The sequence below is a fragment of the Corvus hawaiiensis genome, chromosome 10 (assembly GCF_020740725.1).
Source record: "Corvus hawaiiensis isolate bCorHaw1 chromosome 10, bCorHaw1.pri.cur, whole genome shotgun sequence".
NCBI lineage: Eukaryota > Metazoa > Chordata > Aves > Passeriformes > Corvidae > Corvus > Corvus hawaiiensis.
The window spans coordinates 19,228,729-19,254,526 of NC_063222.1; the positions used below are offsets into that span (position 1 = coordinate 19,228,729).

At 43.3% G+C, this 25,798-nt stretch overlaps 1 protein-coding gene across 1 annotated transcript in view; it reads left to right on the forward strand.

Annotated features, from left to right (window-relative positions):
• DIS3L2 (DIS3 like 3'-5' exoribonuclease 2) overlaps positions 1-25,798 on the forward strand; it is a 184,724-nt gene that overhangs the window by 60,062 nt on the left and 98,864 nt on the right. The window contains 3 exon segments of the mRNA XM_048314282.1: positions 10,642-10,748; positions 11,943-12,190; positions 18,751-18,924. Coding sequence (XP_048170239.1) covers positions 10,642-10,748; positions 11,943-12,190; positions 18,751-18,924 — 529 coding nt within the window.

Sequence of the window (25,798 nt, forward strand, 5' to 3'; positions counted from 1 at the left end):
CTGGTGTGGATGTGCCAGTTAGACTTCTGCTGAGTTTGTGTTTTGCTATCACCTCTTTTAATACTTGCTTCAGCTTCTTTGGCCATGTAACCCATATGGAGTTTTCCCTACTTTCTTCTTTCTCTGCTTTTTAATGCCCTCCCTTTTTTATACATATAAAGTTTATGATGCTGCTTTTTCTGAAGGTGTTTTTGAGTAGTTGATGATTGCTTTGGCTTGTTTCCTGTCCTTCATACAATTTCTCGTATCATCACTTATCCAGATTTTAAGTCTTGCCTGGAAAACAGCTATAGTTATTCTAGCATCGCTGATAACTGTAGTGAAAAAAAGACAAAATCCTGCCAAATTCAGCCTTCACAGGTGTGGATCAAAATGCTTTTTTAGAAGTACCAAACATACACTTTTTCAAGACAGAACTTAATCTTAGAAGGCAAAATCTGCTGGACTTCCTAAGGCCATCCACTGGAATGTGGTGCCAGCATCAGAGGCAGAAAGCATTGGCAGGTTGGGCTGGGGTGAGTGGAGGTGCCCTTCCCTGCCTAACGTGGGCCTCTCCTGGGAGAGCTGCTTGGCTGCTGCTTGTTGAACTTCCTGCATACAAGCCTTTTCTTTCATTTTGTGTCCCTTCTGCTGGAAACAGCTACTGCAGTAAAACAGAGAAGTGGATGGAAGTTGGGATTCACAGGGGGATTTCTTCCTGGCCCACCAAACCCAGAGCTTTACTTGCTTTCCCTGAGAGCATTGCTTTGCAGGGTTTATCACGCAGCCTCATTGCATAGCCTTATGCACAGAAGGGGGCAGGAGAAATTTTCTGTGGCCAGCACAAGTCTTAAATGAACACTTGTGGTGGGCTTTCTTCCTTTTTTGGAAGGGTTTTTTGAAGGTTTCAAGCTGGCCAAAGATGCTAGCAAAGATACTATATTAATGAAATAAAATCAAGAAACAGTCTATCATGTTCCCATGTGCACTTTATGTATGTATGTATTTGCATACATATATGTGTGTGTATGTGTATATTTATAAAAAGATCCATCTACATATGTAAGACCTACCCAAAATTCACACTAAACAAAAAACCCATGAGATTTCTGGCAGTGAAAAATATCCATAACTACTGTAATGGAATCAAAAGTAAATTTTACTTACTCTGGGCAAAAAACCCAGAGCCAGGTTTAGACTGTGCTCAAATCTTTGTTCATGAACACAAGCCCTGCAGTTTTCTGCTCTCAATTGCAAGATGCCTTTTGTCCTTTCTCATGTAGGAGTAGTATTGTGCAATATCTCTGCTGGCTCATTTGTTCTGATGCCGATGGTCAGAATGAACCATGAAGAATAAAAGTAGACGTGTCATTCGAATAAGAGCACTCTGGGAGTGCAGACTGTTTTGATGTCTTTTCTACCTTGGCCTGTGTCCCATCCCTTCTCATGGCTCTGTTCCTCTTCAGAGCACGGTTGCCCTCTCCATCTCTAGTTACATGCTGGGGCAAAGAATTTTGGGGTTGGCCCTTGCTGTCAGAAGCTCTGAAGCATGAAACATTGTGTACACTGATTATGGCCTAGATTTGAGGGACTGAATTTCCCTGAAGTCATTGTACCTTGGATTTCCTGTGCCTCTGTGGGGCTTAGGGCAAACTGGTGGAAATTGTTATTATGCACAAGTCTGCAGCCTTAGACTCAGATGTTGGATCTATCTTCGCTAAATGCTGCTGTTATGAGAGCTGTGCTTCCTGCCTCTCGCTTCCTGCATCCCCAGAAGGGACAGGATAAGCAAGAGGGAAGTCCATGGAAGTGAAGAGACCATTGTATTCAGCCTTATTCTCGGCCCATGTACTTTCTTGTGCTCATAAAAGTGGGTCAGTCTTGCTTTGCGCAGGGATGTTTAAATAGAACTTCATAACTGGTGTCACTCTGCCAGAAACTGTCCTGATCAAACAAGTTAGCTCTGGTTATCTGGACTTTTCTTGCAAAGGAATGGGGTTAAAGATTATCTTCGAAAAGTCTTTAGATGAGGAAGTGACAGCCATTCTCCTCCCCAGCACCTGGTTCTACACAAAAACCAATATTGTCCTATTCCAAAAATTGAATGTTAAGTTTTGGTACTTGGTCTTGCAAAGTTGAAAATATCCTTTCCTCTTGCATTTCAGCTGTATTTCCAAAGTGTAAATATCTACATGCTGAACAAACTCTTTGTTTTTTTTCCTTAAAAAGACAGTAAGAATGAGCACTCTGAATAAAATTTCTCAGCTCCCTTAGTAGTGTCCTTCAAACCCTCTCTGGGATTTCTGTGCCCTTTTGAAAGCAGGCAGAGAACAAGGCAATAGCATCCTGACAGTAGTGTGAACCACCAGTGTGTACACAGAAAAAGTTAATTCCCTGTAGTGCTTGGTACTGGCATGCAAGTCCTCTGTGTTGTACCCTGAGACCTCAACTTACTCCGTGTCACTACTGTCCGCAGAACTCATTCACCAGTCAACATGACCTTTGCCAGGACTGTTAATTCTTTTCCTTAATCCTCATTCACATTGACTACTGCAAAAGAGGTCATGTAACTTTTATCTTATCACTTAGTACTGACCTAGAATACATTATTTCTGTGACTTTTCACTGCAGTAGGAGGATTTTCTTTATACTCCATTTCAATATGTAATAAAAAATGGAAACTCTCTGTATCTCTCAACCTGGGAAAAGTGCAAAATGTTCTGTACGGAATGGTTTATGATACTGTATCCCTACACAGACTTGTGTGTCACATGAGTTTCCTACAAATGTGAGTTCTTGTTAAATATTGGAATCAGATTTCTCTGATAAAGAATCGTCGGCAATTGAACAGTAGCAGTTACTTGCACTCATGAGAATGGCAGCTGTTCTCATAAAAGTGCCTCAGCCCTTCTTTAGCAAAATGATATTCAAATAAAAGTTTGTAAAACTGTGGCACTATGCCAAAAACTATCCTTGCCCAACCAGCTTGTTCAGCTTTTTTCAACTCTTCTCACGGGAGATCTTACTACACCAGATATACAGAATATCCTGCTTCCCACGGGGGTGGAAGTCATCAAGCTAGTGGACTGGCTGCCCTGGCAGCAATCAGAGAGTTGTGTTTGTTCAGGATTTCCACTTACACCTACAGTGCTGCAAATCAGAGCTTGGATATGCGAATGTCTGAAGCTTGCTCACTGCCTTGATGTAATGAACTTTGAACAGAAATTGCTCATTTAGAGGCTGAGTTAGACTCACGTGAACTGAGTAACCAATGGATAATGGGTAGGGTCAACAGAATTAGGAAGCTGTTGCAGGACTTGCTCATGTCTCCCTGTCTGCTCAGCATTCACCAGGTGGACAGTGGTCTATCTCTTTCAAGTCAAATGTGACTGTCAGTCTCTAGTTGTCCTGATAATGTCAGAAATGGTAACCTGAAACTGCTTGGTGTCCACACTGCTGCTGACTGGAGGTTGTATTTTGAGTATTTCAGGATTGCTTGGCTTAACTGAAAGGGTGGTGTTTGGTAAATTCACTGTATGGTTCTTTAATAATGGCATCAAGCCTTTCTTTTTGCAAGATGATGCTCTAGAGTCAGGTTTTAGAAGGGTTTTTGGATCTTTCTAACAAAATAGAAAAATGTATTTATAATGCAGAGTTTAGTCTCTGTTATGCACTTCTGCTCCTTCTCATGCACTTCCATGTCCCCTCTTGTGCTTTTGTGTTCTCTCTCTTCTTTTAAGCTTGACAGGGTGCCTACTTGCCTTTTGTGCCTTCCTCTGGCACCTGGGGTCCTGCAGTTATCGGTGTCTCGTATTGACCCCGGCAGAGTTCAGAGAGTTACTACTACTCCTCTCCTTGGCCAGCTCTGGTAGGGAAATGATGGTGACAAAAATCTGGATTACATGCTGACCCTCTGCTCTGCTCAGGCTCGCCCTTCTTTCAGTTTAGCTGCCATGAAGTCTGCGAGATTGGAGTCCACCAACGTCACTGGCCACTGGAAGGAACAAGTGTTCTTCTCCCTCCTCTTCAGAGGCTCCCGTTCACTCTGAGTGCTTTTAAGAAGCTTCACTGTTTTTTCCTAGCCTGCAGCTTTCTGGAGATGGATCGTCTCCACTGCTTAGCTCTTAACATTTCTAGGCCACAGCAGAGCGAAAGCTCACCAGGAAATCTTCTCAGTTACACGGCTTTTAATAGAAATCCTTGAGGTGGAACTGTCAAAAATCAGATCAGTTTCACTCTGCTGAAGCCTGGAAAGCCAGCAGAGAAGCTGGAGCCATTTCAGCTGCTCGAGACAGCTCTGTATTAGTTTATCCCAAGTTCATGTTTGTGGGTCTCTGGATCTAGCTCTTCTGGTTGTTGCTTTAACTTTTCTTAAATGAGAGCATACATTTCTAGAAGAATAAACAGTATAGCAACTGAAGAAAAGTGTTCTATTGGTATTGATCAAATTGGGCTTTATGGTTGCGTTGATTGAGTACTACAGGCTGAAAAAGCTCCAGTTATTCTTTTGTTGTAAAGCTGAAGCCTGCAATGGAAGTTAATGTTGGGAAAGTTCCTTACGCTGTTCTTCCCTAATAAGTTATCTTGACCCCCAAATGACTTCTTAAGTACTGGAAAAAAATAAATTACTTAGGCAATTAGGTAACAGGAATTAGATTAAGTTCAGCATATTACCATATGTTCCTGAGTTCACCTATGTTTCTCCTTTGAGTTACAAGTTTAGGTCAAGTAAATGAGAGGGCATGATACTGAGAGCGAATGGTGGGTGTGGAGATAAACAGAATATGGTCATTGTTAGCAGCAAGATTTCCAGGATGAAGCAGATTAGGATTCATTCAACTAACATATTTTCCATGGAGTAGTAATATTGGACACACAGACTTTAGGAACAAATTCACATGCAGGAAGGAAGAACATTAAGTAAATAGGCAAAATATTCAATGGAATTGTTTTTGTAACATTTTAATTTTGCTTGCTGTTAATGTAATAGAACTGTATTTCTGTAGACTGCAACACCACCTGGTTTTTTGTAGGTTTAATTCTGTTGCAATAAGGTTTCCAACCCCTATGCTGACTGACAGCTTCTCAAGGACATGAGAGGGCCAGGAGGTCTGCATAGCCATGCTGTGGTTGTGGTAATCTTATGTGGCTACTGAGACAGCTACGATCTGATCTGTTGGGCTAGATGGCTGCTTCCCAAAATTATGTTGATCTTTGCTGTGGATCAGACTTGGAGGATTCTAAGAAAAAGTGACTCTCTTGTCTCATCATTCTGCCATCTCCTCCATCCCTCCTTGTGGAGGTGGCTAAATATAAGTAAATAATTACATGCTTGGCTGCCTTGCGTGTCTGAGGGAGCCAGCTGTACTCATCTCTCCACATTGCCTTTGCTCTGCCACTGCAGATGCTTGTCTGTGCTCTACACATCTGTTATTAAGCCTTTCCTCTCCCTCTCTGAGGGTCTTCTCCTGCCTTTGCATCTTTAAAAATCTTGATGTTAATCATCCAAGTCTCCCAGTCCTCTCTTCAGCGTGCCCTTGGGCAGGCAGGTGTGTGTACTCAGGTGTTAAGATGTGAACAGCTGTGGCAGGGTGAGTTTGCTTAAATGAGTATTCAAAAATAAACATCTCTAAGGAGGTTAGTCCTGTTCATTAGACACACAGCTCTGTGATGAGACAACTCAGGAGTGCTGCATGGTTTGGAGCTGCTTTTCTTCTTACCTGTAGAGCCCTCTTCCATTGCACACGGGAGCTGTTAGGCTGATTTTGGACAGGCTGCGTGTGTTAAATTCCAAGGCTGTTGGCTTAGCAATCTTGTCGCACTGAAATACCTGTCTTTCCTCCATCACTGGTGGAAAGCTCTGTCTGTGGAGATATAAATACAAAGTACTGCTTTTTCCATGATTCTTTCCTAGGTGACCCTACTTATAGGTTGTTTAAAATAGATTTCAGTTTTGGATAGTACCTGGTACCAAGTGAAACAGCACTTTCCTTCTTCCCTACCTTTTGGTAGGTTTGTGTTCTGAAGAAAAAAAGCTGTTCTGTGCCAAGAAACCATCAGCTGTATAATATGAAGAATCTTTGTACTTTCTTCTAAACAGCAACACTTCCTTCTTGTTATCCCTAAGAATTAAGATTGTAGCAGAATGGTATAAACCAAAGCAAATCTCTGGGTATGCATGTACTGCTTTTGGGTTGAAAGGAGTTTCATTTCCTAATGTCTATTGTGTGCTGATATAGACAGAGTTCCAAAAATATATCGTTTGTTAGTGTGATCCAGAGTCCTGGAGATATTTATAATAAATCGGTCTGTTTTATACCACTTATGTATTTGGTGCTAAAACATAATATACTGAAAACTGCTCCTTGAAGCAGACATCAGAGAACCTAAGTGGTGTTGTTTCATTAGTAAGTGGTTGGCTTTGCCACTGGAAGGTTTACAGCTATGCTGGTATCTGAGCACTGAGCTGAAGAACAGTATTTTCTGATGGGATTCTTAAATACTCCCATGCAGAGTAACCCAGCTTCTCAAGTACATTTTTTTTTCTAGCTGAAGTAGCAAACATTGAACTATTTTCTTATAAAACTTGTCTTTTTCCATCCAGGGAGGGAGATTTTTTTTTTTTTTTTTCAGTAAGTTGTGTTTGAGATCTGAAACTGTGATATATTTTCATTTGCAAGTGGATATTGCATCTTTAATTGTATTCTTTTTGGACAGAATTGCAAATTTCCACAGTGACCAATGCAAACCCAATGAAAATAATTTTGGATCTGTCATAAGTAATCAGAATTCTAGTCTGATGATTTTTGGTCCACTTTGGCCACTTTTTAATGTGATGGTAATTGAATTGTGAAAGGAAATTTGGGGGGCTTTAAAAAACGCAATGTTTGACCTAGGAATGCCTGTCAGGCAAATGTAAGTGTGTATTGAAGCTGCCTAAACTGATCTCTTACAGAGGGAGGCAAATTCCAAGTGTCCTGGATCTACTTCATTGGTAATAACATAACTAATTTGAGTTGCTTTTTGTGTCTAGTGCCTAATTTTTTTTTAAGTAAAACTATTACAGTTTTGGTTTGTCAGATAATCGCTGAAAGGAAAACAATGAGATTATAATGCAGTTTCACTGGATCCTGGTTGCTGAAGTGTGTTTTCACTGTAAGATAAGCTTATGAAGTACTGCCCAAGCTAACATAGTAAATCTTTCTCAGAAAACATGTCTTTGCCTAGGGTGGAAATATTGAATGGTCATTGGATAACCACTGCAGTAAAGGGGTCAGAATAATTCATTTTTAGTTTGGCATAATGCAAGGAGTTTCTTCCCACCTTCCCTGCACAAAATCCTGCTCCTCTCACAAGTTAACTCTCCTTTATGATTGCTTCCATGTCTCTGTCCTGTTGTGGGAAATGTTTGTATCTCCCAGCTCAGATCTTCTAGACCACCAGTCTCTAGTGGGGCCCTGTTACCTCCCCTCTCTGCTCAGCTTCACTGGAGGGGAGGAGGATGTGTAATGAATGAGAGGGACTGTCAGAGGTGTATTCAGGGAACTCTGGTGTCAGGCTCTCCTGGCAGGTTATTGCTGCTGTGACTGAGGTTCCTGTGCGGTAATTTGACAATTGAGCCATGTGGACATTGGATCTGGGTAGTTGTTCCTTCTGAGCCAAAGGTTTTGTCTCAGGAATTCTTCATGGCTGGTGTTCTGCTGCTGTAGACCCCCGAGCATTAGATGTAGGCCTGGTACCAATAGAATTTTGACTTCTAAAGGAGCAGCTACAAGCTATATGGAAGTCCACATCTCTTAGCTCCAGGAGTACAGAGTTCCTCATGTCTCTTCTTCCCTGTCCTTTGTTTCCGGAGCATTCGCCCTTAGTAAACGTGTGTGATGGCATTTAAGATACTGAAGTTGGTTTAAAAAGATGGGTAAGAAGTAGTAGGTGGCTGGGATTAGCTTCCTTTTTTCTTTCTGTTGATGGAATAGTTGTAGATCCCAGACTCTGCCTGCTGGAGTCTCTCATAATCCCAGGTTTTTTTGGGAGGGATGCTGAAATTGGAGAGACCACTGAAGAATATACTCTCCAGCCAGCCAAAGGCCCCTAGTTGATGTTGGCTGTGAAGGAAAAGGCAAGTTCTATCATGTGCCACAGTGGGAATTTGGGTGCTTTCTGGTATCTGTACTGGGGTCACATGGGGCTCATCTTCAGCAGGATGGGGGGCAGTGCCCCAGCCCTGGATGTTCTTCATCCCAGGCGAAGGAAGGCCTGGACACCCATTTGCTGTGCTCCCTGTGACAGCTGCATCCTGGTGCTCCTGTGCTTTTGCATGTGTGTATGTGTTACTTCCCCAGGACATCACTTCTTTTTGACAGAGAAAACTGCTTCAGTGAAAATTTCCAAGTGACTTTTTGGAGCGATGGGAGTTGGAAGCATACGTGGAAAAAAGGCAGTGCTAACAAGGACATGTTCCTCACGTGACTCCTGGTGCTTTTTTCATTCTTGCCTGCTGGACCTTGAGTCACTGCTGCCGTTCTGCTACTCTGGGAAAGCAGCAACTGCAGCTCTTGCTTTTTTCCCAAACATGTTTTGATCTGGTTTTTCTTCCCACCAGTGTGTGCTGTTCCTTGGGGAGGGTTCACTCCAGTAAAGTCTTGGGCTTGTGGCAGGTGTGCCTGGAGGCATGGCCTTTGGAAGGCTCCCAACTTCCCCTTGTCCTCTGCCCCATCCAGTGTTTCTTTGTTCCAGATCATCCTGTTCTTTGCCCAGGCTGTCTTTATGATTGACACACCATAAACTGTTAACTGATTGCTTGAAAATTTATAAGAAAACAAAATGGCTCCTGGCTTTCATTCTTTGCTAAATGATTGCCTGGTATGACCTTTAGCTGGCAGAAACCTTAAAGGAGGTAAGCAAATGAGGTAACCTTGGTATCCCCCACTTTTTAAACTACTTACAATTATCCAAGCAATTTTTTTCCCCACCTTGTTTGTCACCATGAAACTCTGGTTTGTTTTATCCTTTAGTAATGCTGGTTTTGGCAAGTCTGAGTTCATTTCAGTAGAAGTAAATCAGAAATGGTTTTGCTGCTTTTATTATTGGTGCTTTTTTTAGGAAAACAGAATTTTATTTAAACCCCCGAATACCTGTTCATTCTCCTCTCAGCATTGCTAGCAAGTCAATGAAGATAAAATAAAAGGAAAGTCACTTAGGAAAAGATCTCTGGGGAGAGGAAGAGCATATCAGAAGGCAAAGCTGAGGATAATGAGCAGCATATGAGAACCAGAGTTTGTCGTTATAGCAAAGCCATCATTGTCAAGCGACTGCTGGGATAACATTGCCTGAAGGCAGCGCAGGCCGTCCATGGGGGCACAGCCATCTGTGAACGTGTCCTGGTGATGGTGGGGCACAGCCAAACCCTCGGGGAAGCTGCTGCCCCACTGCCCCCCCGGCTTCCCGAGCGCCAGCCCTGACACCCGGTGCTGCTCTGCTGCAGCCACTCCTCCATCCGTCATGTCACCAGCAGCCTCGTCCAGGGACTCTGTGGGACAGATGGGCGTCATCTGGGGGCCAGGGTCTGCGTGTCACCGCAGCGTTCCTGGAGGCTTTCTCACATGGGGGAGTGCTGTTGGCCTCCTGGAGCACAGACCTCCACAAAACATTGCTTTATCTTGTGTCTTCTAAGGGAAACAGTGACAGCTTCGTCCCTTGAAACTTGCAGTCAGTGCCACGGTCTCTCCTTAGAAAAGCAAGATTTCTTTTGAACACTCTGAGCCTGATTTTAGCACATGTACTCGAGATGAATGTGATTGCCATACAAATGGAAAAAGTCAGCCATCTCCCATGAGCCCTCCAGACAAGTGCACGTGGATGCTTCCATCCCAAAAATTCTGGCAGAGCAGTAACCACAGGCTCTCAGCAGGGATGCAGTTCAAGGGCAGCCCAGTCCCAGCCTTCTCCATGGCAAAGATCACTTTGGATGTTTGTAAACATTAAATGCCAGCCATCTGTTACAGATACTCCCAAACTCACATACTTGAATATTTGAAAATTTCAAGCTAGAAATTAGTTGACACTCAATTTTAATACTATCAGTATCTGGTCCAGAGATCTCAAGGGAAGGGAGCTCTTGGTCATATGTAGTGATTACTTCATAAGACTTTTCATAGGCCTGGTCCATAGCTGAAGAGGGTCAGCTTAGTAGATATGATTTCAGTTTCAAAGATAAACATACATTTTATAACCCTTCATAATGCTTTTAAAGGAAATTAAATATTAAATGAATGTATGTAGTTAAAGGTCTGCTTATGTAACATTAATATCTTCAACTAAGAAGTGCCACAAAATTCTTAGCCCTTAGTGTTTAATAAACAGAATATGTTTTCTACCACTTTGTCTATTATGACTGGTATAGTCCTACTTACAAAGTTGGGCCTTATTTTGATTTTTGTTGTTTTTCAGCACATCTGCATGGTAAGTGAACATATATCTGCTGTCTGTTGTAGTCCAGAGAAATAATAATTACTTTGTGCTTGGCAATTCTAACACCTGAGAGATCTTTCTCCTTTCAAAAAAGTCTACTACATGCACATTGTATTGTAGTTCAGAGCAAAGACCCAAGACAAATTTGTCATGGAAATGTGCTACAGTAACTGTCCTGTGTGTTTGATGCAGGGAAGGCTGCTGGGGTCACTGGTGTGCACAGAGCAAAGCAAGATGATGGACCCAAGGTCAATGATCCCAGGCTCCTCCCAGATGAGTTTCTTCAAAGGACAGCCAAGGTAACTCCATGAAGAGTGACAAGTGAGCACGTGTGTGCTCCCAAAGGCTGAAGGAGACCAGCCCTGGCCTCCCTGTAGCCTCCATCCATTGATCTTTGAGACACATTCTCCATTTCTAAGAGAGTAATTGTCCGATCTGATAAAAATGAAGTGACTTGTTATTTTTACCAATTATCCTAGGTTAAATTCCCTTTGTTTGTCATGCAAAATTACTTAGCAAGATTCTGGAAAAAGATTGGATACTAATATGAGTGTCAGGATATCCAAAGTTGTCAGAATTAATTCTTACAGACTTTGGAAAGGCTGCTAGTACTGTTGATTCAAGATTTGAGTCAATCTCTGAATGTTAAGAGACTAGAAAAGGGCTGCTGGGTCAGACTGGGTCAGATCTCTTCCACGTGTTGTGCTTTCCCTTGCAGCCTCTGATTCTGGTCCTATTGTTGGCTGGGCTGCTCTGGTCTCATCCAGTGTGGCAACTGCAGCGCTCAGAATCGTGCAGAGGTGCAGCTCCTGAAACCTTCTGGAAGGACTCTTCTGTATAAGCTTAGGAAATCGGCTATAATGTTTCTGTTACCCAGTGATTTATTATGGTCTACAAAAATATAGCCTGGACGAACACCTCTCTGGAACAATTATTTAGTGATATTGTAATTTATTATTCTTTTCAAAGCCATCTTGTATAAAGGTAAAATAACCCCTAACTTCAGAAAGCACAGAGGGAAGGAGAGAACTGCCAAATTCCCAACAGCACATCCTTTCCTGTGGTTAGTGTTGGATCCGCCAGCGGCACCGTTTTTGGACTGGCCTGTTCTGTGCTGACTGTTGAAATCACAGGCCGAGAATACAAATGAAAGATTTTACAGGAGTTGCTTGTATTTTGTGGCTAATTCCCTGCATTTGGAAGCATCTGCTTCTTGTCTGGTTTTGTTCTGTAATCAAGAAAATTGCTGTAGAGAGCTAGCACTTGGAAAGCACTTAGCTCTTCTATAGCCATGAGCAAGACAGCAAGGAAAATACATTGTAAGTAGGTACTCAGTTAAAAAATGCACACACACATATACACACACAGGGAAAACAAGATATAGATCTTGTGACTTTTCCAGATACTCTGCTAAGCCTTTGTGTATCCTTCCTCTGCTAAAGAAAGTAAGTTTCTCTGAAGGTATTAACTGTAGAAACTTCTACCTCTCCCAGGTGGTCTATATTTTGGAAAAGAAGCATTCTCGAGCAGCTACAGGTTTCATCAAACTTCTGGCTGACAGGAACAGTGAACTCTTCAAGAGGTGTGCCATGTTCTCACCTGTGGACCACAGAGTGCCCAGGGTCTATGTGCCCTTGGCTGATTGCCCTCCAGACTTTGTGACCAAGCCTGAGGCCTATTCACAGATGCTCTTCATCTGTCGCATCGTGGACTGGAAAGAAGACAGCAACTTTGCATCAGGGTATGTGGCTGCCTTCGGAAGTAGAGATGACTGAGATTTCTAGTTGGAATTCTTGTTTTCACCTAATTTGTTACAAACAGTAGACAAAGAAATCTGTTAACAAGCTGCTTGTCTTGTGTCCCTCTGGTGGATAAATTGAGATGAAGGACAGCTCATCGCTAGTTAATCTCATAAATGTTAGTTTCTTCAAGTGCTTGTTTCAGTGTGCTGGTGCATCACAGCATTGATGAGTGCATGGTCTAGGGGGAACACACGTGTTCAGCCTGACCAGCACAAGCACCATGGGGTGCTGGCAGCCTTCCTGTCTTTCCTCCCTGTGTGGAAGGGTAGTACACAGTGTGCAGACATTTCACTTCTGCCAGGAGAAGATCAGTGGCTGTGAGGCTCATTTTTAGTTTTTACGCCTTTACTGGTAAGAATTAGAAAGAAGTCACAGATTGTTGTGGTTTTAAGGTTTCATTGGTTGAAGGAGGAATAGTAAAAATCAAGAGAAGATTCATTCCCTCCTGAAGCATGTGAGAAGGGTGTTGCATTCTGTGTGTTTCTTCAGGCACTGTAACGTCATCACTGTTCAGAGTTCAAATTGCTGGCACTGCTATGAAGGAGATTTTAAGCCAGCGCTACACAAGTGGCCTGTGCCGGGCTGGATCCAGATTTGCAAGTTCATTTTGCCTCTCCATGAAAAAGACAGTAGTTTTCAGCATTTTTACTCTTTTCTTTGGAACAGCTGTAGTGTGCCAAACTCCCACCTGGAGTGGCCACACTTCTATTGAATGTTTCTATTGAATAGGTCTCAGTAAGAAATGGAGGATGTTGATCAATCTATTCAGTTATCTTGGGAATACTTAGTAGTCCTGGCTTAGCTGGCAATCCAGAGTAGGGAACTCTGACCTGTGGCAATACTGTGGTCAGATTTTACATGTGATGGGGATCTGGATGTAATCTGGAGCATGTGCAGTAGTGGAAATTGTTCATAAAGCCCAGCTTTTCTCTTCCCCTTGCAAAGCAGTTCTGATGGGGTAGCGCAGCCAATGTACAGTATCAACACTGCAGGTTTGGAAGTCCTCAGCTCAAACTGCTGGTAAAGCTTAAAACTTAGAGAAAACTTCTTTAAGAGCAAATGTGTTGGCACAGATCTATCAGCTGTAGAACTAAAAGTAAACTAAGCTGAAGTCCCCATTTCACAGAGTTTATCAGTTGTAGCTGTTTTGTGTGCCCCGTAATAGCAAGTTTCATGTGTACTCCTTGAGAGCCACGTGAGCCATGAAGTCACTCAGTGTTTCCTAGATAAACTGCAGTGCATGAACTGCAGTGGCCTCCCTTTGAGCCCCACTTAACTAGGGTCTGGCTGTGCTGTGAACTTCACTGTGAATAAGTTTCTTACTGGCAGAGGTTTTCTTTGTCTTCTTTGACTCCAGCTGAGAAAAGACTGGAGGGTGGTTGTACTGCTTGGCTTGTTGTCATGAATAACCCCTCTTTCAGCAGAAACAGGGGAAATTAGGAGGATGGGCTAATATCTTTTTTTATTGGCTGATGTGTGTCTTTAATCTGTACTTCTGACAATATTGGATATTCTCATCTGTCTGGTTTGATCATTTCCAAGATGTAAAGGGTGTTGTCAGGAAAGAAAAAATGTCCATGATTGTCTTCATACATAGTCGTTTCCTCTGGGAGTGGGTTGCACTTCACCAAGTGCCTTGTGGAGATGGGAGCATAAAACTTTGGTGACCTTTTTTGTTTTTAGCCATGAATAATGCTTGTTTAAACACTGAAAGACAAGGGAACCTTCTTGAAGGTCCCAAAAGATTCCGTTTGCTTTTGGGCTCATTTATAAGCTAGTTTATAAGCCATGTTGCCTTGTTAATAACAAGCTGTGGTGCTGGTCATGGACTCCCTGAAGGAGAGAGGAGCAGGTGATCTGCAGCTCTTTACATGCCTTGTTTTCTGAACTTTTTTGTTCACCCCTTAGTTCTGCCCACAAAGCTCCTGATATGCCTTTGGCACCACCACCATGGTTTTGAAGGTGTCTGGACAAAGAGCCTGTTGGTCATCATCCTGCACTGTCTGCTGGAAGTGTGACAAGGGCAACTCCCTCCAGAGTTGGCAGTCATGTCCCCTGGATGCCTTGGGTGTTTCTAGGTATTCTCCATCCCGCAGCTGAACTCTCCCAGACTGGTTATGCACCTACCTCAGCTTTCCTTTTCCCTCTGGAAGTTCAGTGCCAGCTTTCCAAGCATGGTTAATAACACAGATTGGTCTGTAGCTGGAGAAGTGGGGTGCCCTTGCCAAGAGTTTGGTGGTGGCAACCTGAGAGTCCCCGGAGGTCCCCTTGGGGAGGGGGGTGCGTTTCTGTGTCATGATTGCCACCTGGTGGTCACCAGCGTGACACTGTCCCCTCCAAAGGCCACCCTGTCACCCCGATTGTGCTGGGAAGGAGTGAGGAGGAACTCATGGCTCCAGGTCATGCTGACCATGCCCTGAGTTGAGCTGCTGTGCTCCCTCCTGCATGTGAAGTGATTTTACCTTGGCAGTGAAATGCCATATAACTGTACCTGCTTCAGGTAACAAGTAAAGCAAATTAGCTCCAAAACATTCTCCTTTTCCAGATAAATATTACAAGTGCTGCCATGTACTGTTATTTTCTGGGGACCTTTTTCAGTGCTGGTGTCCAGGGTTGTTTGGAGTATTAATCCAGACATCTCTGCACTTCTGCAGATGTTTTAAGGTGGAATTTTTTTGTCCCTGCATGTGATGATGGATGACACTATTGAAAAAAACCTACTAATAGAAAAGCACGGAATCACTGACTCCCTCTGTGTCACATGGGGCTTGTGGCCATTCTAGCTCAGGGTCTTAGATATTGGTCTGTCAAGGTGACAAGATTTGTTCCAGCTTTTGCAATAAAATGTTGCAGGGTGTTATTTCACTTGCTGCTGTTTCCAAAGCCATCTGAGTGCCTCGAGTTCTTTTCATCTCTGGCATTTTATTCTGGCTTTTTTAAAGTTCAAAAATGTATTTTGTGTGAGAGGAAATAACAAGATACCTTGGGTAGTTTGCTGTAAGGCTCAAGGGAAGGTCTGATCCCCTCAACAGAGCAGTTGACTCTGTTGAAAAAACACCTTCTTGGAGATGGGAGTGTCCCTCAATAAAGCTTTGTTCCCTTGGCACAACTAATCACCATGTGGGATGGTCCCATCTGTGTTGGGAGCACCACACTGCTCTTGTGGTCCCATGGGACGTGGCCTGGCAGCTCCGTGATGTGGAGCAGGGCTGGACTGTGCTCTCAGGCGCTGGGGTTCCGTGACACAGCTCTCTGTCCCTCTGTTGCTCAGCCCTGCAGCCCTGTCACCATCTCCACTGGCACCTGTGGCCTTCATCGAGACTGTGCAGCTCTGTCTGTGAGCTCCAGGCCCTCGCCAATGGGAGCACCCAGATGGAGCTTCTTTGCTGTCACCTCTCCTGTACAAACTTTCTTAAGGAATGGTGGCTTATGTATGGGATGTTCTCCTCCTGCTGAAAGAAACCCTCTGTGTACAATGACTGTGGACAAGTCTGCTCCAGGAGAAACTGAGCAAGGGTGTTAGGTTTCCAATGGAAGTTATTCACTCCCATTTGGGAGCCTGCCTGGCCTTTCAAAGGAAACAAGCCTTAGGTAATCCTGCTTTGTCTTTTTGGAGACTTCTTATCACATAACCTTTGAACACACTGGCCAGTTTCAGCCCTGTGGAGTTGAAGGGTAGTGGAGAGAGCTTAAATGTTCCTAGAAATGGGTGGCTGAATAGATGTGATCACTTCCCGCATGAGGGGGAAGATGGCAGGATGAGGGTGGCTCTGCCCCAGGTGTACATCCATGGCAGGTTAGACTCTGGTGAGTGGGCACCTTCAGTGATCTTGCAGCTATGGCTGATTTGGAGAAATACCCTGTTCTGCCCCAACCATGGCAGGTTCCAGGCAGTGCACGCTACCGCCACGTCTGACATCAATCCAAGGGTATTCAAAGAATTCAAGGTAATGCTCCCCCATCAGCGTCACAGAAAAGAAATGTTTACGTCTGTAACCAGCGTAACTTTGTTTTACCTTTTGACATTTAAAAGAAAAGAGATACACGCAAGCCCAGGGTATCACAGACACCCTGACTGCCTGGGAGTGAACGTCTGGGCCCGGTGCCTCTGGTTGTTTATAAGCCTCTTGAACTATTCTTGCTACCCTTGGTGGCCGCAGAGCCCCAGGAGTGATTTTGCAGCCTGGCTGTTACTCTGGGGCCTTCGATGATCCTATATGCATTACCTTTGATCACATGCTGTCCTGTCAGATTTTGCTCTGATGCAAGTCATCATGCCTGCGTGACTGTAACATGGCCCCAATTAAAGTCAGTTATACACTTTTTATTTCAAGGTACTTGGGAAATGTTCCCTGGAACACTGTAAATCAAATGTTAATTACTATTAAAAAAATATTAGTCCTATATCAAACCTCTGGGTAAACCCCTTATGGTTCGTAATCTAATTTCAGTAAACGGATCAAGAGAAACATGGGTTTCAAGAGCAAGCTGGAAAGCACTCTGGCATTCAGAGGTGCTTTCCATGGCTTGTCCTGCAGATGTCCAGCCGCCCTCCCGGTGCACTTCCCAGATCTGCCCTGCCAAGAGAAAGGACACCTAAGACTCAAGTTCTTGTCATTTCTGCTGGGTAGGGTAGTGTGTCCTCTCTTTTCCTGTTTTGTTTTTTCCATCCTTGGTGGTGCTGGTGGGCCTGCGGACCCACAGGCTCATCCTTGCTCAGTCCCAGCTCCGCACCAGACATTGAAAATGAAGTGGTGATTTCTCTGGTTTATTGTTACTGCTGAGAGAGAGGGAGATAAAACTGATGCCTCATTTATTTACATTAAAATAAGGATTAGACTGGGACCCAGCTGCAGGAACAGACAACTCAGCCACGATGCCAAATGCGCACGTATTTCTGCCATACAGTTTGTACATAAAATTGAAACAATACAGGGAAATATCTTTTATCCTTGTTTTCATTTTTATTTTAAAGCTAGACGATGTGAACTCTACAATTTACCACACCACGAAGCGAGCAATCGTTTCCAGCATATTACACAATGTGACAGGTTTATTACACAGCCCTTCCCATTGTGAAGAAAGAGCTTTGCTCCCATAAAGAAGATGGGCTCGCTTGTGCTGAGAGTTTGGGGTTTGTTCTGTGGGTTTATGGCACATTTGAAGCCTTGAGACTGTCTTGCTTGTCCAAATAACAAGTGCACTGTTTTGGCCCCAATTTAGGAAAGTAATTAGTGTCTGTTCTCACTCGTTGGAATTAAAGCAGAAGGATCAATATAATGATTGTGTATTTTATGCAGTGGAAAAACACTTATTAGAGTGGCTGTTTTTGTGCTGTGTTATTACCCCTCTCTTTTGTGTCATATTTTGATGGATTCGCCTTAATTTCAGTTGTAATTTTCTTGGGTGAGTAACATTATCTGTATTGACTGTAATGTACATTGGCCTAATGGCAGTATATTAAAAAATAAAAAATAATTTAACTCTGTGTACTGTAGAGCAATCTAAAGGTGAGAAAGGGGACAAGGGGAGCCACCATGTGACATGGGTTCTCACGGGATATTTGTAACCAGCTGGAGGGGGAACAAATGTCTTGCTCCTTCGGAGTCCTGGTTTGCACAGTCTTCAGAGCTGAGCCTTGTTTGACACCAGAGCTGTTGGACAGATCCGTGCTGGGCTTTGCACTGGAGCAGATGGAAACTTTCTCCAAGCATTATAGAGCAGCAGCCTCATTCACACATGTGCCGAATACTTCATCAAGCACTGGTAGCATGGAGGGGACAATTTCCTCTGTCTGTGACTTGTTTCTAGATCATTGGCCCCTCTACAGTTAGCTCTGGGTTCAGAGGCTTCTGCTTAGCCAGGAGAGGAGGAACAAATGACTGGGGATGCTGAGGTCCTGGAAGGATCTGTGGGCATGTCTGTGTGTGTGACTCCTGCAAGGGAGGCAGTGAGGGTTCTTCACACCTCTGTCTTCACAGGGCATCGGTTTGCCCAGGCAGAGATGTGTATTCCCTGGGATGGAAAGCCGTGTACTGAGCTCCTTGTGGAGCTCTCTGGTATTTAGTGTGAACCTATTCTTCATTTTTTGTAGTAGAGGTGAGTCACCTTTTTCAGTGGTGAGGAGAAGAGGGAGGGTCTCAAGGGAACCAGCCATGTGTAATGCTAGAGCTCCCTGTGTGGGGGGCTATGCTTTTCTTATCCTGTTGGATGCATTTTCCTCTAAAATGGGAAACTTTCTTACCTTTGCAAAAACCTAGTAACTTAAAACATCTCCTTCAAATGAGGCACAAAAAACAGCCTGGTGAGTGTTTTGCATCTCCAGCAGACACAAGTCATGGTATGCTCTGAATTCCTGCTAAGTCTTCTGCCAAAACTCAGGGAGAAGTGAATGGGTAAAAGAGTGTATTTGAGGGCTCAGCAGCCTCTCTGTGGGGACAGTAACAACAATAACAGTAGTAATTACGCACTTCAAAAAAACATCCCTTTCTTTCTGCAGGCAGTTGTGCAAAAGTCTTGGGCAGGCCGGAGAGATCGAGCCAGAATCAGAAGGGATCCTGACAGAGTATGGTGTGGATTTCTCTGACTTTTCCCCTGAAGTCCTGGAATGTCTTCCCCAGAACCTGCCCTGGATTATCTCACCAGGAGAGCTGGCCAAAAGAAGAGACTTAAGGTAACAGCAAAAAGCATGGTCTGACACTCCTTGGGTTGATGCAGGGTTGTGCTGTTTTGTTTTGCTTTCATCACATTTTGTAAAGGCTCTGACTTTATTACATGTACCATGTTATACCTTGGCATAGAAAGCATAGAAAGAAACTACTTTTGAAAGTATTGAAAAACCCAGAAGATCAATTGGATACTTGGAGAAGTATTTTGTGAGGCAAAGAGGCTTTTTCTCAAAAGAAGTATTGAAAGTTGAAAATTTGGTGTTTGGCACCTAATCTGAAAGCTTTATGTTTTTTTCTGCAATGTATTATGTATTTAGTGGTAGTTTTATAGCAGAGATTTTCTGAATGCCTGGCAGATCCATGATCTGGGACGTTGTTACTCTGAGACTTAAGCACAGATAGAGATTGTCCACCTACCTCACATTAGCCATCCCTGCAACTTAGCGATGCTCCCAACCAGCTTTTGGGAACTCCACTGCCTTGTTGAGTGGCAGACATTGACATTGTCGGACTACCCCAAACTGATGGATTTGCTACCCTTCTAAGTGTCAGATTTCAGAGACATCCTTACTAGAAAAGATTGAAAGATCAAAGAAAAACGATTTGTTTAGCACCTCACTTTGCAAAAAAGGATGCTGCAGGAAAACAATAAATACATTATTAAGATACAGCATATTCTACTTCCACCCTTGCTTATGCTGGAGCATCCTGTCTCATTTGGCAGATTCATTGCTGTCTTGTGTAATGCTGAGGTGAAGCAGTCCTATGAGGCTGATTCCTCTGGACACTGCACTGGTACAAGCACCTGCATATGTGCAGCAAGCTCCTCGTCCTCTTCATTTGTTGGTGTTACTGGCATGGACATTAGCAATTTGAGCAGATAAGCTGATAAACTGCAGCCATTTGTATCTGTGCCTGCACTCCAAGTGTTACTTTGGACCTAATACTGCTCTGGAGCCTGCAGCCTCCTTACTGTTTCAGCTTTCTGGATTTCCACTGCCATTCAGCAGAGAATCACATTCCTGATTGCCTACTGCTAACACTCAGATACCTGATCCAGACTGCAGGCTTCAGGTAGCATTAAAAAAAACCAAACTAGATACTGAATTCTACCGATCAGAAGTCACTGGAAAGTGCCGATTTTTATATTCTTGACTACAGTTCAGTACAGCATTCTCTGTTTCTTCTGACCAAGTTCTTTTAAGTGAATAAAGAGCTTGACTTGTCTCCAGTCAGACAGCCAGTTTTGGAAACAAATTCCAAGTGCGTTTCTTGCTTTTATTGCTGAATTATTACACTGGGACTTATCAAGGTGATAACAGTTTTGCAGTTAAGCCATTTAAATCCCTCTCTGCCCCTTCCTGACCACAGTGCACACTACAAAGTAGATTTCCTTTTGATCCTCTCAAATATAAACATTTAACAGTCAAAATTTTTAAGACAATTATTTGAGCTTAATTTACTAATCCCTTTAATGTCAACTGCCACACTGCTGACTACAGTCTGTGGTCTAAACACATATGGAGATAACATGAGACTTCTGGTTATGGAAAATAAAATACAGATGAGTCTTCCTTGTTGTTTCCTCACAGAAAGGGGTTTGTCTACCCAGAAAAAAAGATTAGTTTTATTATTAAATGCAGTGTGAATTGTAGGTAGGTGGAGTCAGGAGTTGGAGTCCTGGCTGCCATGTCTGATGGGTGAGACCAGAAGACCTTGAGAGACTGTTTTTGACAAGTCCCAAGGTAGCTTGGCCTTAACTTGGTATTAGATATCAGCTTTCATATTGTCAGCAACAAGTGTGCTATGGTCTGCAGTGTCCTACAAAAGGCCAGTACACACGGCCCAGGATGGCATCCAGAGGAGCACACCTGAACCTGGGTCGCTGTTCTGGGTGCACACCTGAGTTATGCCTTGTTTTCCAGGGGATCTCACACACCTGCCTCTGTGAGTGCCCATCTTTGCTGTACTTTGTGCATGGTGATCTGTCAGGCTTCCCAGATTACTTTACAGTAGTCTGAGAGTATGATATGAAATAAATCACAGTGAAATAAAAACTCTTTTCTCCTAAAACAGCCATGTTAACACTTCTAAATAGCTCATCCTAATTCAGTTTACACATTGCTTGCTTGGCTAGAGTAAACACATGTTAGAGTTTAGCTTAATGCACTTTCACCTCTAGTGAATCCTCTGCAGTTCTGTAACATAGGGCTGTAAATTTTCTAGTGTCATGCATAAAAGTTGTGGGATTTGGAACTGAGACCCAAAAAATGTCTTGTATTTTCATGTGTTTCCTCTTCCTGAGATAACTTTTCCTTGTTTCCTTTCATCTTGGGAAATGACCCTTTCTTCCTCAAAAGGCAGTTTGTGTGTTCTGCTGACCAGTGTCCCAGGTGTGGTATGGGAGTCAGAGAGAGGGGCTCTGCACCGGAGACATTTGTGAGTGTGGTGATAGATGAAAGTGAGACAATGTGTTTCACCAAGCTGCTGAGGCTGGGCAAGAGGGAAGGACATTTTATCCATGCCATCTTGTAAATATGTTCCTTGATCTTCCCACAAGTCTTTCAGTTTTACAGGAAGCCTGTTCTTGCCATGCATATTCTGTTTGGATAGCAACTGTGATCTCACCTACACAGCCTGTGTAGAATTAATTCCAAGAGATCTTTTTTTCCCCTCATTTCTCCAGTAATAGCTCACAAAGAAAGGTTTCCATAATATTCCAATATTACTTAAGGCAGAAAAGATCCAAACCTTGTGGATGGCTTTGAAATGATTTAGCTGGCTTAACAGTCTGCTCTGCCACTTTTGCAAAGTTTTGCCATGGACATCTGTTTTTCACCTGCATGGGTTTATTTGTAAAATTAGACAAGTATTTCACAGGCATTCCTAGGTTACTTTTTTCTAAAGAGCACCCAAAACTTTTAATGAAAAGCACTAGGCAAGTATTAGGTGTTGGCATTGCATCCTGCAGTTGCATTTTACAGAGCATGAAGGTTCATGAAGTATCAGAATGTGTGGTTGAGGAAACTTCTCTTCCAGAGACTTTAAATATGATAATACAGATAGGTCCGGAGTTCTCATTTTATTATTCAGGTTGACTGGATTTGGTATTTGTTTCATTAGAAGTTTGAGAAGTGTTTGGTTTCTGCTTTTAGGGAAACATTGGAGGATTAATGTCATACAGACAAATTTTGATAGGTGCAAAGTTTCAACCATTTTCCGGTCTTTTCCACTGTTACAACATGTAATTTTAATTTCCTTGTTTGCTTTGGGACAAAATGTAGCTCCTGGAGAAAAGAGGGGTGAGGGCAAAGAAGGAAATACAAATTTCAGAGGTGGGTGCAGGAGCTGGGGCAGGGGGAGGAGGACGCCATTTGAAGAGGTGTAGCCAGGAATCTAAGAAACCCCAAAGCTATTTCTAAGACTCATTCCAAATGTTTCTAATTTCATTCATATCTTTTTGTTTCCTTTACTGCTTAACTGGGACAAGAAACTAAAGCCAGGAAAGTCCAATCATAGTGGGAAACAAAAACCTAAATATTGGAGAGAGAAAAAAGGCCGTTCTTTGCAAAGCAGTTCTGCCTTTTCCTTGTCTCCCATTGTTGGTGTTACTGTGGAAAATGTATAACATCACTTTTTTGGAAAGTGTTAGAACCTGTTCAAGTAGAGATGGTTTATATAGTCTAACATGGAAGAACTAGAGGATATCTATTTCTTTACCATTTGCCTAATAATAAGTGAGCCTGTTGACCTCCGCTGGACTATTACAAATGTGAAACTTGGCACTCAAAATTGCTTGCTCTAAATTTTCCAGTTGCTTTCTCTTTTTCCATTTGATGTCATCCTGCCAACTAGTGATTTTATTATTATAAACAGGACATTGTATTCACTTTTAAGAAGAAATATGAAGCTGAAGGTAAAATTACAAACTGCAGTTTCTCAGCTGGCAAAATACAAAACAATAAGCTAAAAATACTGAGCAGAGAAAGGGTGCTGTGGCAGGGAACTCTGAAATATCTACAAGATGGATGTGTTCTGAGGAGCAGAAACTGACTTCAGCTGAGCAGGGCTAAACTCCTGAGAATCATTAAATTGTTCAGCTTGGAAGGCACCTCTAGAGATCATCTGCTCCAACCCCATTGTTCAAAGCAGGCTTAGCTAGACCAGGCTGCTCAGGGCTGTGCCCATTAGGGGTTTGGGTAGCTCCAAAGAGAAAGTTTCCACAAACCCTCTGAGGAACATGTTCTTGGGTTCAGAAAAATACGTGCTTTTAACCTTCAAATAGATTCTCCTGTGGTTTGTGCCCATTGTCTCTTGTCCTGTTGGATACCACTGGAAATTGTCTTGCTGGTTTTTTTACTCCTTACATCAGATGTATTTTCACACTGCAAAGATCTCATTGCCTGAGCCTTCTCTTCTCAAAGCTGAACAGTCCCAGCTCTCTCAGCCTCTCCTTGTAGGCTGGGTGTTCTGATTCCTTAATCATCATCAAGGCCCTTCGGCAAACTTGCACCAGTATGTTGATATCTCTCTCTCTGGTGCTGGAGAGCCCAGAACTGGACACAGCACTCAAATTGTGGTCTCACCAGTGCCAAGCAGCGGGGAAGGATTGAAGGAATGCATCCCTTGGCCTTCTGGCAACACGCTTCCTAACGCAGCCCCGGAGTCTCTTGGCCGCCTTTGCTACAGTGACATATTGTTGGTCCATGTTTAACTTGTCCATCAGGACATCCTTTTCTGTTAAGCTGCTTTCCAGCTGGTTCTTCCCCAGTCTGTACTGGTGCACAAGGTTATTCCTCCCCATGTGCAGGTCTCTGTTTTTCCCTTTGAGTTTCATGAGATTCCCACCAGACCATTTCTCTGCCAAGGCCCCCCTGAATGGCAGTGTGACCAGCTGTTCCTCCCACAAGGCTAAAAGGGCAGCAGGCTGGGGGACAGCCAGGGTCCACTGCATTGGCAGGAGACAATTAATGCTCACTTGCTTCCCTTGCAGGGCAGAGTTGCTGAACTTTGCTCTTGCAGGCAAATGAATGCATTGAAGCCTTCAGTTCAAATTTGCATCTCACTGTATTTCAGCATGTGACCTCAATTGCAACTGATCCAAGTTGTTGAAGGCCAAATTTGTAATTTTGGCTGCCCCTTCAGAAATGTGGCATCCTTCCTTTGGCTGATAAGGGAAGAAGAGCAGAGGTGCTCTGCTGTGTCCCTCTGCCCACTGGGGAGCGAAGCTCTGCAGCACTATTGGTACCTGCACTGCAGCTCTACTTTTCATTTATTTCTTTCTTGAGCAGTGTTACAGCTGGTAACAGGGATTAGCACTGTGTATAGTAAGGGTTTGACAGCATGGTCTTTGCTGTAGATGCCCAAGGAAATTTTTGGCTGATAAAACTAGAGGTGATGGTAAAAATGGCAGCCTTGAACTGCGCAAGGGGTGTTGGAGGAAAGCAGTCAGCCTCCGAGACAGATGTCTTTCCAAGGCAGGTGGACAGCTTTAGTTAGAAAGGAGTGCAGGGCAGATAAAACATTGTTAAACAGCTTGTTTCCTGGAGATTTTCCACTACAAAAAGCTAGTGTTAAGTAGAGCAAGTCTTACTCAGCTATAATAGGATATGTAAAAATGCTCTGGTTTCTGATGAAAACTGAGAAATGACTTGTTTAGCAAATGTATAAGCAACATTGCTACAGAACTGACTGTTATCTTGGAGTGGAATGGAGACATGAAGAGGGCCAGATTATGATCTGTGTTCTCTCACTGAGCCGTTCTGTGACTAATTAAATGTTCTCCATAGAGAGATGCATCGGATTAGATACACAGGTGGCATACAAAGGATTACTCAGTGGTGTCTAAGGGCATCAGATCCAGTTCCTCCATAATAGGGTTGATTCCAGAACTTGGTGATGGTGACTGTACCTGCTCTGGGTACTTCTGCTCTCCAGGCAGTCTGGGCAGCTGTACCATTCTTGGACTGATGAGGAGAGCTCATGTTAGCTCCATTCTCTGCCATTAGCTGAGTAAGTGAAACTCTTGAGTAAGTATGCTCAGGGTGCTGTTGCCAGTGATGTGATTCAGCTCCTTGCTTCTGGTTGGCTTCTTTTGGTCCTCTTCTCTGTTTTCATAACATTTTCTACTACAGTATATCTACAGCAATTGTGGTGACCCTGTTTTGTACAAAATGAGGCATGGTCTGTGCTCTCAGATGCTGTTACCAGTGCCTGGTGTACATAGACACAAGGCAACTTCACCTGTGTTTTTCCTTATAGGAAGATGCATGTGATCATTGGAAGTGCAGCTTCAAGCAGAATTGGTGGTGTGTGGTTGGATAGGATTATTGCTTTCTGATCTTGTAGGCCATCACACCTAACCTTGCTTTGTTAGAAATCTGTTTAGTTGTGGAAAACAGTAATAACTTTTGCACCTAGGTTGTTATACATACATTCTTGTTCTTGCCAGGATACCTATTTTATGGAGAGAAGTGGAGGGAATAACAGAAGGAGATGAGGATAAAATCTTAAATAAGTTTGACAGTGTCCCTGTTTCTTGCTAGATTCCACTGGATCTCAAGGTGAGGTTTTGATGAGCAGAGGAACATGCCATATCCTCTCATATTTATATATGTTAAGTGGTGCAGTTCAGGTGTGCCAAATATTGCCTCTTTACTTGATACCACAGTGCTTTGCTGGTACCCTGCTCTCACTACAGGTCAGATATCACAGGGTGGACAAGAGATGAAGTCCTAGTGTCAACCCAGGTATCTGTCTCTGATGCTGTAGGTGAAGAAACCCAGAACTACTCCAGTCAGTGAGGTGGTGTATCCCTGCCTGTGGTATTTCAGGGCTGATCACTAGGACAGGCTGGTCATTACAAGGAACAGTATTTTA